This window comes from Phycodurus eques, chromosome 8 (genome assembly GCF_024500275.1).
Source record: "Phycodurus eques isolate BA_2022a chromosome 8, UOR_Pequ_1.1, whole genome shotgun sequence".
In the NCBI taxonomy this organism is placed as follows: domain Eukaryota; kingdom Metazoa; phylum Chordata; class Actinopteri; order Syngnathiformes; family Syngnathidae; genus Phycodurus; species Phycodurus eques.
Window position 1 is genome coordinate 1,442,620 of NC_084532.1, and position 19,665 is coordinate 1,462,284.

General features: G+C 48.2%; 1 protein-coding gene across 3 annotated transcripts in view; it reads left to right on the plus strand.

The window, feature by feature from the left end:
- The window catches only part of trmt1l (tRNA methyltransferase 1-like), a 90,297-nt gene that overhangs the window by 21,552 nt on the left and 49,080 nt on the right, over window positions 1–19,665 (plus strand). For all 3 annotated transcript variants that reach the window (XM_061683477.1, XM_061683478.1, XM_061683479.1), the window contains 4 exons: window positions 672–828; window positions 6,106–6,226; window positions 12,436–12,515; window positions 18,919–19,156. In XM_061683477.1, coding sequence (XP_061539461.1) covers window positions 672–828; window positions 6,106–6,226; window positions 12,436–12,515; window positions 18,919–19,156 — 596 coding nt within the window. The remainder of the gene's footprint in view (window positions 1–671; window positions 829–6,105; window positions 6,227–12,435; window positions 12,516–18,918; window positions 19,157–19,665) is intronic.

The following is a 19,665-nucleotide window of genomic DNA, read 5'->3' on the forward strand; positions in this document are numbered from 1 at the left end:
TGAAAGGACTTCTCTAATGATGGGAAAATTGGCACTTATTCCACAGTTCTGGACCTAAAAACGATGTCCGCAGAAAGAATTCTCCCCAGAATAGATTCAGTCGTCATTTTAGGCTTGTTTTCTGATGACATATTTGATTCTCAGACAGATTTTGGCCCACTCACATTTACTGTAGGTGCAAAATTGTGTGAGCTCGATGACGTCAGCGGAGGAGATCCGAGCACGTGTATGTGTTCTGCGGCACAATTGTAGCCCATGTTGAAAGTCTGGAGGTATTTTTTTCCCCCGACAATAACGAATGAAAATAGTGAACTTGGATACATTTGAGTCGGCTTGTTTTAAATTATTTGACGAGCACTAGGTTGAATTCTATTTAATTTAAAAAAAAAATCTGACATGAACCTTTACTAGACTCCATTGGTGTATACTCATTGAATCATTGAATATATATATATATATAATTTTTTTTTTTTTTTTTTTTTTTTAACCATTTTTACCATTTCTGTGTGTAAATTGAATCTCATTTGCATTCAATAGCCATTTACCGGAGTAGTTCGTAGTGTAAGATACCTTATCAAATGATTCTGTAAGGAAAGTAAATGTTTTCTAGCAACTCTGTTGTGGTGTACTGATTTATTTTGCACATTGTTTGTATGTATGAATCCCTGCAGGTGCTGGGGAGGCATGTGGCTCACTACCACTGTGTTGTTTGTTCCGTCACCATTGCCCGCAAGACTGACATGGTCAGCCATCTGAAGCGCCATATCAACAAGGGAGAAACAAAGTCCAGCTACTCCGGGAGTCAAGACGTTCTATTTGAAGAGCCTGGTAATAAATTCAGACTATACTGTATCATCACACTCCCCTTGACAGATGCACGTTTCATTTAAGCGCCCTTTCTACTACATGGTACCTGACTGCTGGTTGCTCGTTCATTGATTTATAATCACTGCATCCGTACTAGGTTTTCACAAGTAGCATTAAGATTTGAGGGTAGCTGGCAAGAAATAACAAAGTAAACACACGTGCTAACATAAGATAAATTAAAACTCTTCTGAATGCTGCTTCATTATAACTGTTTTGTTGCTGCCATCATTCTTGGATTGTAGGTAAAATATGCAATTGGGGGGAAAAAAAAAATAAAAAGGGAAAAAGAAGACATTTTTCACTTTGTTATATTGCAGCCATTTGTTAAAATCATTCATGTACATACAGCACAGCAGCCCATATTGACAGAAAATATACGTAATTGTTGAGATTTTTGCTGATTTATTAAAAAAAGAAAAACTGAAAAATCACACAGCCACAAGTATTCCGTACCCACTGCACACACACACACACACACACAGACAGTGGATCCATTGCACGCATCCACACACAGCTGTACTTGTGAATATTACTCCACGACGGACTAATATGCGAGCCTGAGGTTCCACCTGTGCGCTCGGGACCTGCTTCGGATAAGTCCCTGGAGTTGAGCTTGTGCTGTTAAGAACTAACGGTACTTTTAGTCCGTTACAATGGTCTAAATGTTGCCCGCTACTTTTATCTAATTTATTTATCAACTATTTCGTGCGCGAGACTACGACTCCAACTTAAGCATTGGGCGCGGTTTTGCCCCAATCCAATTTAAGCGCGAGTGACATTTAAGTCTGGTTCGCCAATCAAACGACACCAGAAAGTCACATGACCTCACACAGCATCTTGTATTGGCCTTCCCGGGCATAGGTATTAACACTCGATAAGCCAGCCCGGCTGATCGTCGTGCCGATGTGGGCACCATTTTGGGAAGGTCGTCGTTACCGTGAAGGCAACGGCGCGCTCCTCTTGTTTAGATTTAGACGAACAAAAAAACGACAGCTTTCATGTATTGTCGTAGTTGTCTGGCACTGTCTGCGCAAACGTGGATATTTAAATGCACTTGTAACTTGAGAAAACACCGTGCAGTAAGTTGCAGATGTGTTGTTGTAGTTTTGACTGTGCATACACACACACACACACACACACACAGAGCAACATCAGAATTTGCACATTCACATTTTATTTTGTAATTTTTATTTCATTGATGTTAATGCTGTGGTTGAAAATGTCAGAAATGACTCACTATTTACTCAGTACTTTAATGATTTCACTGTGTACTTTTTACTGTATCGTCATTTTTTTGGCACACTACTTTTTACTTTGACTTGAGTCACATTATTGTCAAGGAACAATACTCTTGACTCTATCGCTACTCTTAGGTTAAAGCAACATTTTTGCTCATCAGGGGCCTCATGTTCAAAGACTTGCATGGATTTCCTACTGAAACGTGGCGTACGCTCAAATCCAGAAAACCTACGAGTATTTTAATACACAGGGGAGGACACGCACTCGCAGCCACGTGCTACGTGTTCGGGGGATTTGTCCACTGTCCATTTCCACGGTCATTTCACTCTTGATGCAGCTGAACTTTGCCGCACTTTTCGTACACGAGGCCCCAGATCTTCCAGTGTCGTATTTGTTGCACAGGTCTTTTGTATTTTTGCGTTTCACATGAGGAGGAGGAGGAGGATTTCGACGTACGGGAGCACCCAACTGAACTTGGCATCGTCAAACCGTACACGTTTGAGCCGATCGGGTCACCTACGTGACAGTGTTGCCGAGCAGCCAAGTAGCAGCTCGGCAACAGAAAAGGGGAGTGGCCACTGGCTCGATGTGACGGCACTGCCCGCAGAAGAGACGACACAATACCGCGCAGAGCGGTTTGGAAATACAGACTGGTATGTTTGTGCAGCCCATAAATCCATAATTGACTTGCTCCGGCATCCTCACTTGTCGATAGAAGCATAGAGTCATGAACAGACGATAGATTATTTTACTGTACGTGCATTATGTATATTTGGTCAGTGTTCTTCCGGTCTCCTGAAAAAGAGACAGTGGTCTTAGTAGGGTTGGATTTCTGGTTAAATAAAGGTATTTATTTTGTTTGGTACTTGTCACTGTTAGAGTAACGATGAAAATCCATTTGGGATCCCTTCATAAATAGCACTGATGTAAATGTATTTCCAAAAAAAAAAAGCATGAGTGAACTACGAAAAACACACAGCTATGCACCAGGAAGTTGGAGGATGTCTATCGTGAGCTCATGAGCAGAAAACAACGTCACTAGGAACAAGTGAAATGTGAAAAGTAACATTCATGTTAATGGTCCGATGTTCATTCCAAATAATTTCCATCGCAGGCGTTCCTGTGGAGAATGCCAGACACAGCCGACGGGGGGGTTGGGGGGGTGGGGGGGTGTGTGTGTGTGTGTGTGTGTGTCTGTTGTCAGCAGTGGCAGAAAAGTTGACTGTTGGGATTTGTCGCATCATTGAACATGAAGGATTTGAAGCCAAGTGTCTAAATCAGTATGTGCTGGAAAGCAGCTTCTGGGAGTACATCCCAAAAAAATACCTGCCTCTCCAAGTACTCCCATCGTGACCAGCATTAAAACACAGTAGCATAGTAGACCTAAGTGTTCATCAGATGGACAAGGCAGGTTTTATTCCTAAAGAGTATTTTTAATATTACTGTAATCGTCAAACATTCCGCACTGTTACAGCATCAACACTGCGCTTGAAAAGAAGAAAATGGAAAAAGAGCATTTCACTGACGTTTTCTTTCTTTCTTTCTTTTTTTCCCCCCACATTCAGGGTGTACAGGTACATTGCATACAGACGATTCACACGATGGATTCATCACATCCTCGGGAAGAAACACAGAAGAGTTCTGCCATTCCTGTGTTGTTAGTAGAATACATGCTCAGCGGGAGAGTGGGAACTACAATTATTGTGGATTTAAATATCTATAAGTCGAATTAAACCAGAACTTTCTTGACCCTGGTGCGTTGTTGTTGGTTTTTTTTTGCAATATTTCTCAACATTTCGTGGCACAGATATCTCGCTTGCATCAACTCCAGCTGCCTCCCGAGTTGGAAACTTCTGTCTCCTTTGCATTTCTTCATCCAGCAGTCTCTGGACATAGTCTAGAACAAAAATGTTTGGACCAAGTACGAAGTATTGTTATTAAACACATACAACGCTGGCCACGCTTACCATCGGTAATTGGCATCCTGACCTCCTTTGCCACTGTAGCTCCCCATCCTTAATTCGCGCTTGCCGTCTTTTGCAGTTTGCATTGAAATGTAAAGCTGACAGAAGCAACCTGAAATACAAACAACCAGGGAGCAACAATAAACGGAAGAATACAAATATTTGGCAATAATCCACTCTAAAAATATTCGATGGCTGACAGCTGTATAACCAGGTTTAGAGTCGTGACAAATTTAGCACATTTTCTTTGAATCATCTTTCAATGAGCTTATTTGATTCACCTTACCTTTTATGCGCCATTCTCTTTCCTCTCTCGTCACCATGGCCCTTGTGAACATTCACGGCGCGGTTGCCGATTGACACCCACTTCTGCCGACATTCCTCACTGTTCCCTTTGCTTGGTGCCGCTGACCGATAAATGTGATTGGTGATGGACTGCGACCATTTCAACACCGCCTCGCAACCGGCCTGTTTTGAAAGGGCCAGCAGCTGCTTCTTGATTTCTTAAAAGAAAATCATGATCAGTCCAGTGCGTCAAATACCTTGGTCTGAGTAGTCCTTCAATGTAAAAAAAACTGAAACATGCACGGACAATCATAAAAGGGACAAACTCCGAGGTAAGAGTACCTTTCGCGACATGCCAAAACCTCAAACCAGTGGCAAAGGTCCTTTTGGGTTTCCCACAGAAATGTTCGAAATTCGAGACCTGTCACGATGTTTTTCATAGTGACACCTTTCCTCTGTAACAAGGCAAGGCACCTCTTCAAACCCTCCAACTCCATGGCGTGGGAGTTTATCAGCTCTGTAACCTGAAATGGGAATTATTTGCACAACATATGAATACGCAAAACATTTGGCCTGACGACTAGCTTGATCCCGAGAAATGTCATTGGAAAGATTCTTTACCTGTACCAAGTCAACCTTTTTTGTTGGCTGTCTCACATGAAATCAAACCAAAAATGATGTCTGTTCGCTAAGTGCCAGAACAGTGAGAGGAGGATACTTTTGTTACAATAAAATATAACAGGTATGCTCATGGGGTCACACATTGGAATGCTTGCTAGGCACCCATAGCTGACCGGAAGGCGCATTCTACATCATTTGTATCGATTTAACTGCTGTATATCTCCTATATAATCACTTTGTGTCCTGGGTGTGTGTCCTGGTTGTTGCCCCCCCCTGTCTCGTACACACCTGCCCCAAAGCGCATCTTCCCCACCTGTGCCTCGTTCACCCTAATTACCCCGTGCATTTAACCTCGTGTCTCCTTCTTTCTGGTCGCCAGTTCGTTGTACGTTGTTGTCACGTTCCAGCATTCCTTGTTTCCTGGACCCTGTTCCGATTTTTGCCTCACGTTTTTTTTGGATACCGTTTCCTTTTCGGATTGCCTGCCTGTGTACCGACCTCTGCTTGTGTATCAAACCTCTCTTTTTTGAAACTGTCCATTTGTATTGGAGTCGTGCATTTTGGATCCTGTCCTCTGTTCCGTTCATGACGCTTTGAAATGGCAGATGTAAAGGGGTTCAAGAGTTATCAAGAATTTTTTTTAACATCTTTGTCCTCTGACCTTTAAGCGACGGTGCGATGTTAGGGATTATGTCACAACACAGAATGAACTACCGGTAACTTCAAATTCAGAAATTCCGTCCTGGCTCCAAAAACAGCAAACCAGATGCCCTGTCTCAACTTTACTCACCCACCTCCAGCCCTGAGGAACCGGAACCCATCCTTCCTTCCTTGTGCTTTGTTGGAGCAGCCACTTGGCAGATCGAACAGGTGGTTCAGGAGGCCCAAAAGACTCACCTGGATATTGGTGTCAAAAGTCATTGTTCTGCTTGATCTGTCTGCTTTCACAAAAAGGCTGTTGTCTCATTTTCTCCCCCTCCAGAAACAGATTTGGCTGAAAGTAGCCTATATTTGACTGCTGATTAGTGACCTTAAAATGTTTAACATTTTACTAAGCACAGCATTTAAATGAACAAAATATTGTTTGACAGTAACTATATCAGAACTCTTTCTGTCACTGTGTTCACAGCGACTTCTGGTCAGGTGTATGAAATCATGAAAGAACTGGATACAAATGTACAGCTGTTCCCAATGTACAACACTCCGCAGAAAAGTGAAACTTACTTCAACCGAAAGATGAAGAGCAACAGGTTAGTTGTAAACATTTATGCTTGCTAATATGTATAAAACCTTCAATGCAAAAGTAATTTCAAAGTTAATAGACATGTATCCATCTATTTTCTTCCGCTTAGCCGAGGTCAAGTCACGAGGAAGTAGCTTTAGCAGAGAAGCCCGGACTTCCCTCTCCCCAGCCACTTCGTCCAGCTTTTCCAGGGAGACCCAGAGGCGTTCGCTGGCCAGCCAGGAGACATGGTCTCTTCAGCGATTCCTGGGCCATCCGCGGGATCTCCTCCCGGTGCGACATGCCCGGAACACCTCACCAGGGAGGGGTCCAGGACCACCTTATCTGGCTCCTCTCAATGCAGAGGATCAGACGGAGCCCCTCCCGGATGACCGAGCTTCTCACTCTAAGGGAAAGCCCGGACACCGTGCGTAGGAAACTCGTTTTGGCCCCCCTCTGGAGCCAGGCCTGAAGGTGGGGCTCAGAGCCGAGCGTGTGGTGGCCTGGCCTGCACCCGTGTGGCCCGGCCGGGCACAGCCCGAAAGGGTAACGTGGGTCCCCCTTCCCATGGGCTCACCACCTGTGGGAGGAGCCATAGGGGTCGGGTGCAGTGCGAGCTGGGCGGTGGCCGAAGGCAGGGACCTTGGCGATCCGATTCCCGACTACAGAAACTGCCTCGAGGGATGTGGAATGTCACCTCTCTGGCAGGGAAGGACCCAGAGCTGGTGTGTGAGGTCAAGAAGTTCCGACTAGATATAGTCTGACTCGCCTCCACACACAGCTTGGGCTCTTGTACCTGTCCTCTTGAGAGGGGTTGGACTCTGGAGTTGCCCATGGTGAGAGGCGCAGAGCAGGTGTGGGTATACTTATTGTCTCCCGGCTCGACGCTTGTACGTTGGGGTTCACCCTGGTGGACGAGAGGGTAGCCTCCCGCCGCCTTCGGGTGGAGGGACGGGTCCTGACTGATGTTTGTGCCTATGCACCGCACAGCAGTTCAGAGTACCCACACTTTTTGGAGTCCTTGATCCAATTAGTATCCTTAACCCAGTCATACGAGAAAGTGCCAGAAGAAGGGGACGCCATCGTTCTGCTCGGGGACTGAAATGCTCACGTGGGCAATGACACTGAGACCTGGAAGGGTGTGATTGGGAGGAACCCGAATGGTGTTCTGTTATTGGACTTCTGTGCTCATCACGGATAGTCCATAACGAACAACATGTTTAAGCATAAGGCTGTCCACATGTGCACTTGGCACTAGGACACCCTCGGTCACAGTTTGATGATCGACTGTGGTTGTGTCATCGGACTTGCACCCGCATGTCCTGGACACACGGGGTAAGAGAGGGGCGGAGCTGTCAACTGATCACCACCTGGTGTTGAGTTGGCTCCGATGACGGGGGAAGATGCCGGTCCGATGTGGCAGGCCCAAACGTATTGTGAGGCTCTCCTGGGAATGTTTGTTTGGCAGAATCCCCTGTCAGAAGGAGTTTCAACTCCCACCTCTGACAGAACTTTGCTCATGTTCCGGAGGAGGAGGGGGACATCAAGTCTGAGTGGACCATGTTCCGCGCCTCCATTGCTGAGGCGGCCGACCGGAGCTGTGGCCGTAAGGTGGTCGGTGCCTGTCGTGGCGGCAATCCCTGAACCCGTTGGTGGACACCAACGGTGAGGGATGCCGTTGAGCTGAAGAAGCAGTCCGATCGGGCCTTTTTGGCCTGTGGGACTCCTCAGGCAGCTGATGGGTACCGGCTGGCCAAGCGGAATGCAGCTTTGGTGGTCGCTGAAGCAAAAACTCTGGTATGGGAGGAGTTCGGTGAGGCCATGGAGAAAGACTTCCGGATGGCTTCGAGGAAATTCTGGTCCACCATCCGGCGTCTCAGGAGGGGGAAGCAGTGCACCATCAACACTGGGTATAGTGGGGATGGGGCGCTGCTGACCTTGACTCGGGACGTGGTGAGTCGGTGGGATGAATACTTCGAAGACCTCCTCAATTCCACCGACACGCCTTCCCATGAGGAGGCAGAGTCTGGGTTCACTGAGGCAGGCTCTCCTATCTCTGGGGTTGAGGTCACTGAGGTGGTTAACAAGCTACTCGGTGGCAAGGCTCTGGAGAATCTCATCCACTGAGGTGGATGAGATTCACCCGGAGTTCCTAAAGGCTCCTGGATGTTGCGGGCTGTCCTGGTTGACACGCCTCTGCAACATCGCATGGAGTTCGGGGACACTGCCTCTGGATTGGCAGACTGGGGTGGTGGTCCCCCTTTTTAAGAAGTGGGACCGGAGGGTGCGTTCCAATTACAGGGGAATCACACGCCTCAGCCTCCCTGGTAAGGTCTAGTCAGGGGTGCTGTAGAGGAGGGTCCGTTGGGAAGTCGAATCTCAGATCCAGGAGGAGCAATGTGGTTTTCGTCCTGGCCGTGGAACAGTGGACCAGCTCTACACTCTTAGCAGGGTCCTCGAGGGTTGCTGGGAGTTGGCCCAACCAGTCTACATGTGTTTCGTGGACTTGGAGAAGGGGTTCAACCGTGTCCCTCGGTGAGTCCTGTGGGGGGTGCTTCGGAAGTATGGGGTACTGAGCCCCCTGATACGGGCTGTTCGGTCCCTGTAAGACCGGAGAGAGTTTGGTCCGCATATCTGGCAGTTGGTCGGACTCGTTCCCGGTGAGGGTTGGACTCTTCCAAAGCTGCCCTTTGTCACCGATTCTGTTCATAACTTTTATGGACAGAATGTGTAGAGGGGGTCCGGTTTGGTGGCCTCAGTATTGCATCTCTGCTTTTTGCAGATGATGTGTTTCTGTTGGCTTCATCAAGCCGTGATCTCCAACTCTCACTGGAGTGGTTTGAATGTGAAGCGGCTGGGATGAGAATCAGCACCTCCAAATCTGAGACCATGGTCCCCAGTTGGAAAAGGGTGGCATGCCCTCTCCAGGTCGGGGATGAGATCCTGCCCCAAGTGGAGGAGTTCAAGTATCTTGGGGTCTTGTTCACGAGTGAGGGAAGAATGGAACGGGAAATCGACAGACGGATCGGTGCAGCGTCTGCAGTGATGCGGACTTTGTATCGGTCCGTTGTGGTAAAGAAGTAGCTAAGCCAAAAGGTGAAGCTCTCGATTTACCAGTCGATCTACGTTCCTACCCTCACCTATTGTCACAAGTTGTGGGTCGTGACCGAAAGAACAAGTTCCCGGATACAAGCGGCCGAAATGAGTTTCCTCCGCAGGGTTAGAGAGAGGGTGAGAGGAGAGGAGCCAGATGTGGTGGCTGGGGCATCTGATTCGGATGCCTTCCGGACGCCTCACTGTTGAGGCGTTCCGGACACGTCCCACTGGGAGGAGACCCCCGGGACGACCCGGGACACGCTGGAGAGACTATGTCTTTCGGCTGGCCTGGGAATGCCTTGGGATCCCCCACGGAAGAGCTGGATGAAGAGAGGGAAGTCTGGGTGTCCCTGCTAAAGCTACTGCCTCCGACCTTGGATAAGCGGTAGAAAATGGATGGATCGATGTATCCAGGATCTTGTTTGACCCAAAGCTCATGACCATAGGTGAGGGTAGGAACGTAGATCGACCGGTAAATTGAGAACGTCACTTTTCGGCTTTGGTCCTTCTTCACCACAACGGACCGATACAAAGTCTGCATCACTGCAGACGCTGCACCGACCCGCCTGTCGATCTCCCGTTCCATTCTTCCCTCATTCCTGAGTCCCTAAGATACTTGAACTCCTCCACTTGGGACAGGATCTTATTCCCAACCTGCAGAGGACACTACATCTTTTTCCGACTGAGGACCATGTTCTCAGATTTGGAGGTGCTGACTTTCATCCCAACCACTTCACACACTGCTGCGAACCGCTCCAGTGAGAGTTGGAGATCACGGCATGATGGAGGCAACAAAATCAGATAATCTGCAAAATGCAAAGATACACTACTGAAGTGGGCAAACTGGACCGCCTCGACTGCACCTAGAAATTCTGTCAATAAACGTTATGAACAGAATTGGTGACAAAGGGCAGCCTTCGCGGAGTCCAACTAAACGAATCCGACTTACTGCTGGCAATGCGGACCAAACTCCTGTCGTACAGGGACCAAACAGCCTGTGTCAGGGGGTTCGGTACTCCATACTCCCGAAGCACCCCCCACAGGACTCCCAGAGGGACACAGTCGAACGTCTTCTCCAAGTCCACAAAACACATGTATACTGGTTGGGTGAACTCCAACGCACCCTCGAGGACCCTCCCGAGGGTGTAGAGCTGGTCCACTGTTCCAGGGCCAGGACAAAAACTACACTGCTCTCCTGAATCTGAGATTTGACTTACCGACGGACCCTCCTCTCCAGTACCCCTGAATATACCTTATCAGGGAGGATGAGGAGTGTGATCCCCCTGTAGTTGGAACACACCCTCGGGGGACCACTACCCCAGTCTGCCAATCCAGAGGCACTGTCCACGACGGTGACTTCAACCCCGGAGATGTGGGAGCCTGCCTCAGAGATCCCAGACTCTGATCCCCCATGGGAAGGCGTGTGGGTGGATTTGAGGAGTTCTTCAAAGTATTCTCCTCACCGACTGACAAAGTCCCAAGTCGAGGTCAGCAGCGCCTCATCCCCACTGTCCAAAGTGTTGATGGCGCACTGCTTCCCCCTCCTGAGACGCCGGATGGTGGACCAGAATGTCCTCGAAGCCGTCTGGAAGTCTTTCTCCATGGCCTCACCGAACTCCTCCCTTCTGAGGTTTTGCCTCAGCGACCACCAAAGCTGCGTTCTGCTTGGCCAGCTGGGACCCATGAGCTGCCTCAGGAGTCCCATTGGCCAGAAATGCCCGAAAGCACTCCTTCAGCTTGATGCCATCCTTCACCGCTGGTGTCCACCAACGGGTTTGGGGTTGCCGCCACAACAGGCACCGACCAGGTTTGATACACACATGGAACATCAATGTTGCCTGCCTCCCCTAGGACGAGGGTGAAGTTCTGCCGGAGATGGGAGTTGAAACTCCTTCTGATAGGGGATTCTGCCAGACCCTCACAACCCACGACCCAGCAGACCCTTACAATACGTTTGGGCCTGCCAGGTCGGACCGGCATCTTCCCCCACCATCGGAGCCAACACATCATCAGGTGGTGATCAGTTGACAGCCGTGCCCCTTTCTTTACCGAGTGTTCAAGACATGCGGCTGCAAGTCCAATGACACGACCGCAAAGTCGATCACTGAACTGTGACCGAGGGTGTCCTGGTGCCAAGTGTACATATGGATGCTTGAACATGGTTTTCGTTGTGGACAAGCTGTGATTAGCACATGAGTCCAATAACAGAACACCGTTCGGGTTCTGATCGGGTGGGCAGTTCCTCCCACTCACGCCCTTCCAGGTCTCACTGTTATTGCCCACGTGAGCATTGAAGTCCCCCAGCAAAACGATTGAGTCCCCAGCAGGAGCGCTCTCCAGCACCCCCTCCAAGGACTCCAAAAAGGGTGGGTACACTGAACTGCTGTTTGGTGCATAGGCACAAACAACAGTCATACCCATCCCCCCACCCGAAGGCGAAGGGAGGCTACCCTCTCGTCGACCAGGGTGAACCGCAATGTACAGGCGCAGTGCAATAAGTATACCCACCCCTGTTCGGCGCCTCAACTCCAGAGTGGAAGAGAGCCCAACCCCTCTCGAAAGGACTGGATCAGAGCCCAAGCAGTGTGTGGAAGCAAGCACGACTATGTCTCGTCGAAAGTTCTCTACATTACACACCAGCTCGAGCTCCTTCCCTGGCAGAGAGGTGACATTCCACGTCCCGAGAGCTAGCTTCTGTGGCCGGGGATCGGGTCACCAAGGTCCCTGCCTTCGGCCGCTGCCCAGCTCACACTGCAACCGACTCTTATGGCCCCTCCCACAGTTGGTGAGCCCATGGGAAGGCGGACCCACATTACTGTTTCGGGCTGTGCCAGGCTGGGCCCCATGGGTGAAGGCCCGGCCACCAGGCGCTCGCCTGAGAGCCCCACGTTCAGGCCTGGCTCCAGAGGGGGGTCCCCGGTAACCTGCGTCCGGGCAAGAGAAACCTAGATCCATTTATTTTATTCATCATAGGGAATCTTTTAGCCATGCTATGTCTTGTCCCTCACCTTGGACCTGTTTGCCATGGGTGACCCTGCCAGGGGCATAAAGCCCCAGACACACTGGGACACACAAACCCCTGCACCACGATAAGGTGACGGCTCAGGGAAGGACAAAGTTAATATACTGTATGTATTTCAGGCAACTTGTGTTCTGCTCGCTGGCTGTTCTGGCTAAAGAGAAGAGCCCTCTGGAGTGTCTAGATGCTTTTGGAGCCACAGGTGAGATTATACTTAATTCTTATACGTTACCTGTGGCAAGTTGACATTTATCTACATTTCTGCTGCTTTTTCGTTTCACTGACTGTTCTTGCATTTGGCTGATAACATTGTACACATTTTGGGGAGTGGGTGGTGGCTGGCTGAGGTACGGGTGTATTCAAATGGGACAAAACCGAGTAATGTTTGTTACGGTCTGCACTGTACAATACGGCTTTATGGGCTTAATTTTTGGGGTCTTTGCATCTAAATTACCTGGAAGCACAAAGGCGAGGTGGGTCACATCAATACATCGGCCTCTATAAGCACTTTAAAAAACAACAACAAACAAAAGACGAAAAAAAAGGAACAAAATGCTGTACATAACATTGACCATAAAGCATAAAACACAAAAATAATAATTATAATAATGTCTAGGAGATCAGATGGAAAGGCAGTAGGGCTAGAAGCTTAGGGGCAGGGTTCAAATTATTTTTCCATGGTGTGGATGGGAAGAGAAATGGAGTAGGGGTCATTTTAAAGGAAGCGTTAGCTAAGAATGTCTTGGGGGTGAAAAGAGTGTCAGATCGAGTGATGAAGCTGAAACTTTAAATTGAGGGTGTTATGTATAATGTATGCCCCACAGGTAGGATGTGACCTAGAGGTAAAAGAGAAATTCTGGAAGGAGCTCGACAGAGAGAGTCGTGATTTGTGCAGATTCTAATGGACATGAAGGAAAGAGGGGGGGATGAAGAAGTTATGGGTAAGTTTGGCATCCAGGAAAGGAACTTTGAGGGATAGATGGTGGGAGACTTTCCAAAGAGGATAGAAATGGCTGTCGTGTAGGCAGTACTTGGTGTCTCTTCTGGTAGGAAAGGGGAAAAGGACACTCTTGGTGGTGGAACATCAAAGTACAGGAAATCATACAAGGAAAGATTAGCTAAGAAGAAGTGGGACACTGAGGGGAATGAGGAACGGAGAAAGGAATACATAGAGATGCGATGTAGGGTGAAGGTAGAGATGGTAAAGGCCAAACAAGAGGCACATGATGACATGTATGCAAGATTGGACACTAACGTAGAAGAAAAATATCTCTACAGGCTGGCCAGACAGAGGATAGAGATGGGAAGGATGTGCAGCATCTTAGGGTGATAAAGGATAGAGATGGAAGTGTGTTGACTGGTGCCAGTAATGCGCTGGGTAGATCTAAAGAATACTTGGAGGAGTTGATGAATGATGAAAATGAGAGAGAAGGAAGAGTAGAAGAGGCAAGTGTAGTGGACCAGGAAGTAGCAATGATTAGTCAGGGGGAAGTTAGAAAGGCATTAAAGAGGATGCAAAATGGAAAGGCAGTTGGTCCTGATGACATACCTGTGGATGTATGGAAGCATCGAAGGAGAGGTAGGTGTGGAGTTTTTTACCAGCTTGTTCAACAAAATTCTAGCTGGTGAGATCTGAGGAATGGGGGCAAACTGTGCTGATGCACATTTTTAAGAACAAGGGTGCTGTGCAGAGCTGTGGGAAAAATAGAGGAATACAGTTGATGACCCACACAATTAAGTTATGGTAAAGTGTCGTGGAGGCGCGACTCAGGACAGAAGTGAGTATTTGTGAGCAACAGTATGGTTTCATGCTTAGAAAGAGTACCACAGATGCATTATTTGCCTTGAGGATGTTGATGGAAAAGTACAGACAAGTATGTTAGAATAATACAGGACGTACGAGGGCAGCGGAACAGCGGTGAGGTGTGGTGTAGGTGTGACAGATTAATTTAAGGTGGAGGTGGGACTGCATCAGGGATCAGCCCTGAGCCCCTTCCTTTTTGCAGTGGTGATGGATAGGCTGACAGATGAGGTTAGACTGGAATCCCCGTGGACCATGATGTTTGCAGATGACATTGTGATCTGCAGTGAAAGCAGGGAGCAGGTTGAGGAACAGTTAGAAAGGTGGAAGCATGCACTTGAAAGGAGAGGAATGAAGATTAGCCGAAGTAAAACAGAATATATGTGCATAAATGAGGGGTGGAGGGGGGAGACTGATAGAGAGGGTGCAGGACTTTAATACTTGGAGTCAAAAGTCCAGAGCAATGACTAGTGTGGTAAGGAAGTGAAGAAACGGGTCCAAGCAGGTTGGAACCGGTGGAGGAAGGTGTCCAGTGTTATGTGACAGAAGATTCTAAGCGAGTATGAAGGGCAAAGTTTATAAAACAGTGGTGAGGCCAGCCATGATGTTCGGATTAGTGACAGTGGCACTGAAGAGACAACAGGAAGCAGAGCTGGAGGTGGCGGAAATGAAGATGTTGAGGTTGCCTCTAGGAGTGACCAGGTTGGATAGGAGTAGAAATTAGCTTATCAGAAGGATGGCCAAGGTTATATGTTTTGGAGACAAAGTTGAGAGAGCAGACTTTGATGGTTTGGACACGTACAGAGAAGAGACAGTGAATATATTGGTAGAAGGATGATGACAATGGAGCTGCCAGGATGATAGGAGTATTTGTCTTTTGGCTAGCCTGAAAACTTGTGATCTCCCCAGAAGAGCTAGTGGGTAGAGCGAGAAAGTCTGGACCTCTGTACTTTGGGCTGCTGCCCCTGCTTTAGGCTGCTGGAGAAGAAGAATGTATGGATGGAGTTTGTTCTTGTGAGCAAGAACCCAAGATATTTGAACTCCTCCACTTGGGGCAGGATCTCATCCCCGACCCAGAGAGGGCACTCCACCCTTTTCCGACTGAGGACCATGGTCTCAGATTTGGTGGCGCTCTTCTCATCCCAGCCGCTTCACACTCTGCAGCAAAACGCTCCAGTGAGAATTAGAGATCATGGCTTGATGAAGCCAACAGGACTACATCATCTGCAAAAAGCAGAGATGCAATACTGAGGCCACCAAACCAGACACCCTCTATGCCTCGGCTGCCCCTAAAATAAAAATTCTGTCCATAAAAGCTATCAACAGAATCGGTGACAAGGGGCAGCCTTGGTGGAGTCCAACCCTCACCGGAAACGAGTCAGACTTAAAATGCGGACCAAAATCTTATACTGGTCGTTCAGGGGGTTCGGCACCCCATACTCCAGAAGCACCCCCCACAGAACTCCCAGAGGGACACGGTCGAACACCTTCTCTGAGTCCACAAAACACATGTAGACTGGTTGGACGAACTACCATACATCCTCGAGGACCCTGCCGAGGGTGTAGAGCTGGTCCACTGTTCCATGGCCAACACGAAAACCACACCGCTCCTCCTGAATCTGAGATTCGACTTCCCGACGGATCCTCATCTCCAGCACCCCTGATCCCCATGTCGTTGGAACACACCCTCCGGTCCCCCTTTTTAAAACAGGGCATCCACCACCCCAGTCTGCCAATCCAGAGGCACTGTCCCCGATGTCCAAACGATGTTGCAGAGGCGTGTCAACCAGGACAGCCCCACAACATCCAGAGCCTTTGGGAACTCTGGACGAATCTCATCCAGCCCCGGGGTCTTGCCACCAAGGAGCTTATTAAACAACTTGGTGACCTCAACCCCAGAGATAGGAGAGCCTGCCTCAGAGAACCCAGACTCTGCTTCCTCATGGGAAGGCATGTCGGTGGAATTGAGGAGGTCAAGTATTCTCCCCACCGACTCATGTTCCCGACTCAAGGACAGCAATGCCACATCCCCACTATACACTGTGTTGATGGTGCGCTGCTTCCCCCTCATGAGACACCGGATGGTGGACCAGAATTTCCTCGAAGCCGTTCGGAAATCGTTCTCCATGGCTTCACCGAACTCCTCCCACTTCTGAGTTTTTGCCTCAGCAAGCACCAAAGCTGAATTCTGCTTGGCCAGCCGGTACCCATCAGCTGCCTCAAGAGTCCCACAGGCCAAAAAAGCCCGATAGGACTCCTTCAGCTTGACGGCATCCCTCACTGCTGGTGTCCACCAACGGGTTCGGGGTTTGCCGCCACGACAGACACAGACTATCTTACGGCCACAGCTCCGGTCGGCCGACTCAGCAATGAAGGTGGGGACATGGTCCACTTGGACTCAATGTTTCCCGCCTCCCCCGAGACGTGGGTGAAGTTTTGCTGGATGTGGGAGTTAAAACTCCTCCTGACAGGGGATTCTGCCAGACGTTCCCAGCAGACCCTCACAATACATTTGGGCCTGCCACGTCGGACCGGCATCTTCCCCCACCATCTGAGCCAACTCACCACCAGGTGGTGATCAGTTGACAGCTCCGCTCCTCTTTTCACCAGAGTGTCCAAGACAAGCGGCGTCAAGTCCGATGACACGACCACAGTCGATCATCGAACTAGGGAGTCCTGGTGCCAAGTGCAAGTGTGGACACCCTTATGCTTGAACATGGTGTTTGTTTTGGACAATCCGTGGTGAGCACAGAAGTCCAGTAATAGAACAACACTCGTGTTCTGATCGGGGGGGGGCGGCGTTCCTCCCAATCACGCCCCTCCATTTCTCACTGTCATTGCCCACGTGAGCAGTCCCCCAGCAGAACAATGGCGTCCCCAGCAGGACCGCTCTCCAGCACCCCCTCCAAGGACTCCAAAACGGGTGGGTAGTCTGAACTGCTGTTTGGTGCATAGAGCGGTCTGTTGTAGTGAAGAAGGAGCTAAGCTGAAAGCGATCTACCGGTCGATCTACGTTCCTACCCTCACTTATGGTCACGAGCTGTGGAACAAGATCCTGGACACAAGCGGCCCGAAATGAGTTTCCTCTGCAGGGTGTCCGGGCTCTCTCTGAGAGATAGGGTGAGAAGCTCGGTCATCCGTGAGGGGCCCAGAGTAGAGCCGCTGCTCTTGCGCATTGAGAGGAGATCAGGTGGCTCGGGCATCTGATTAGGATTCCTCCCGGACGCACTCTGGTGAGGTGTTCTGGAGGAGACCCTGGGGGCGGCCCAGGACACGCTGGAGAGAGTATGTCTCTCGGCTGACCTGGGAACGCCTTGGGATCCCCTCTGAAGAGCTGCAGGAAGTGGCTGGGGAGAGGGAAGTCCTGGCTTTCCTGCTGGGGCTGCTGCCCCTGCGACCCGACCTCGGATAAGCAGAGGAAAACGGATGGATGGTAGTTTGTTCTGTTAATATTAACACTAAGACATTAATAAAGTTCACTACCATACAAACCACAGCAGTGTTAGCTGCATCTGGACTAGGGTAGTCCATCATTATAGAGGGTCCTCAATAGCACACTCTACCAAGCGCACACACAAACAACATCAACCAGTCTGCATACTTTCACTTACAAAACATGAAATTCCCTGCATCCAGACCTTACCCCCCCAGACTCCTGCTGTCCTTGTTCATAGCCTTGTCACTTCCCACCTGGACTCCTGCAACTCTTTGGTCTCACCACATAAGTCACTACAAATCTAAGGCTTCTCCAGAACTCCTCCGCTGGTATTGTCACAACAACCAATAAAATACTGATCTGCACCTTCATCAATAGGGCCTTCACGTTGTCATACCCTCCTTTTCGTTCAGAGCTTCGTCCTCCATCCACCCTTCTGCCCGTCTGTCCACCGTCGGGGACAGAGCCTTCAGTCGCTTTGCCCCCCCGTCTTTGGAACTACCACACTACCACCTGACCTCTGAAACACAAACTCATTAACCCCCTTCAAATTCAAACTCAAGACAACTATTCCGGACTACCTATTCTCCTTAACATTTCCCATATCATTTGTCATTTTTATTGATGTTCTATGTTTTGTTGTTTTTATTGTTTTGTTTGATTTCTTTTTGCTATGTTTGGACGGTGGTGACCTTGTGGCTTGAAAGGACCCCATAAATAAAATGAATAATTATTATTTATTATTATTATATTGTAGCTCACTTTATTGCGGATTCAGTGCATCACTGCTTTACTTTATACAGTAGGTCAGTGTGGTGCAGTTACTCACCTGCACTTCTCTGATAGGGTTAGCTTTATTGGCTGTATGATTTTTAAAGTTGCAGCAATGACTCACATAAGGTCAATTGGGCTCTTTTTCTTAACAGAAAAATACAACTTACTGAGTAATCTCAAATCATTCGTTTGGTAAGTCACCACAGTGCTTGAGGATACGAAGGATGTGACCAGAAAGTCACTGCTAAGTAATTCACAAATACCAACCTTAGCCTGTTTGAATAGCTAATGCACACACTTGTAACAATATTGACGGGAACAAATGCAAGTAAAGAGCAACATTTAGCTTGATTTTCTACAACTACAGTACTGTAGATAAAGCATTACTGCAATGAATTCTGGTTTCTCATAATGTATTGGCCAGTGGGGTAGTTGGATGAAAACGTTTATAGCCTTTTTGTTAAATTGGTTAATTTGACTTTAGCTGGACATTGGGTTAAAGTTCATTCATTATAAAATTGACAAATGAGTCACAGACAGTTGTTTGCAAGTGGTGAATACTCAAAGAATTAACATTTCTTGTCTCTGTGTCAGGGATCACAGGCTTGCAATGGGCAAAGCATCTTCGTAATGCAGTCAAAGTGACCATAACAGATATCAGCGAAATCTGTGTGAAAATGATCAAGAAAAACTGTGAGCTGAACCAAATACAGGTGGGCCCCCGGGAGACTGAAGATGTTGCAGGTGAATTTAAAGGAGTACCCATAACAACAGTGGAAGTTACGAAGATGGATGCCAATGTCATGATGCACCTCCATCCTTTTGACTACATGTAAGTTGGATTCTTAAGAGAGATCACAGCTGATTTTGACTTATTGTCAAGCTTCTAGAAACTTATTAGAAAGCCGTAACTGTAACTATACCAACAGGGGATCATTTGAATTCATAGTTGTGGGCCGCCATGGGATTTGTTGTTCACGGAAGACACGTCACAGTTTTGTTTCCCGTTGAAATGTTGTGTGTAACATTGGATCTCAACAACAACAAAATATTTTTCTTCATTTGTTTTATTTAAACCACAGATACTATGTCCAATGTGAATTGAGCCAATACGAACATGCCAAATTTGGTATGCTCTCATACAGCAAGATGGAAACCTGAGTAGGGAAAGTGACAAGGGAGATTGATAAGGATTTTAACTTGTGCTCTTTGGTTACTAGTGTAAAATTATCATTTTTCTTTTCTTTCTGCTGTGCTTTGGTAGCCATCACACACTAACGAAACGCAATACACACTCGTTGAAATCTGTCAAGGGTTGAACTGAATAATACAAAGGATGTT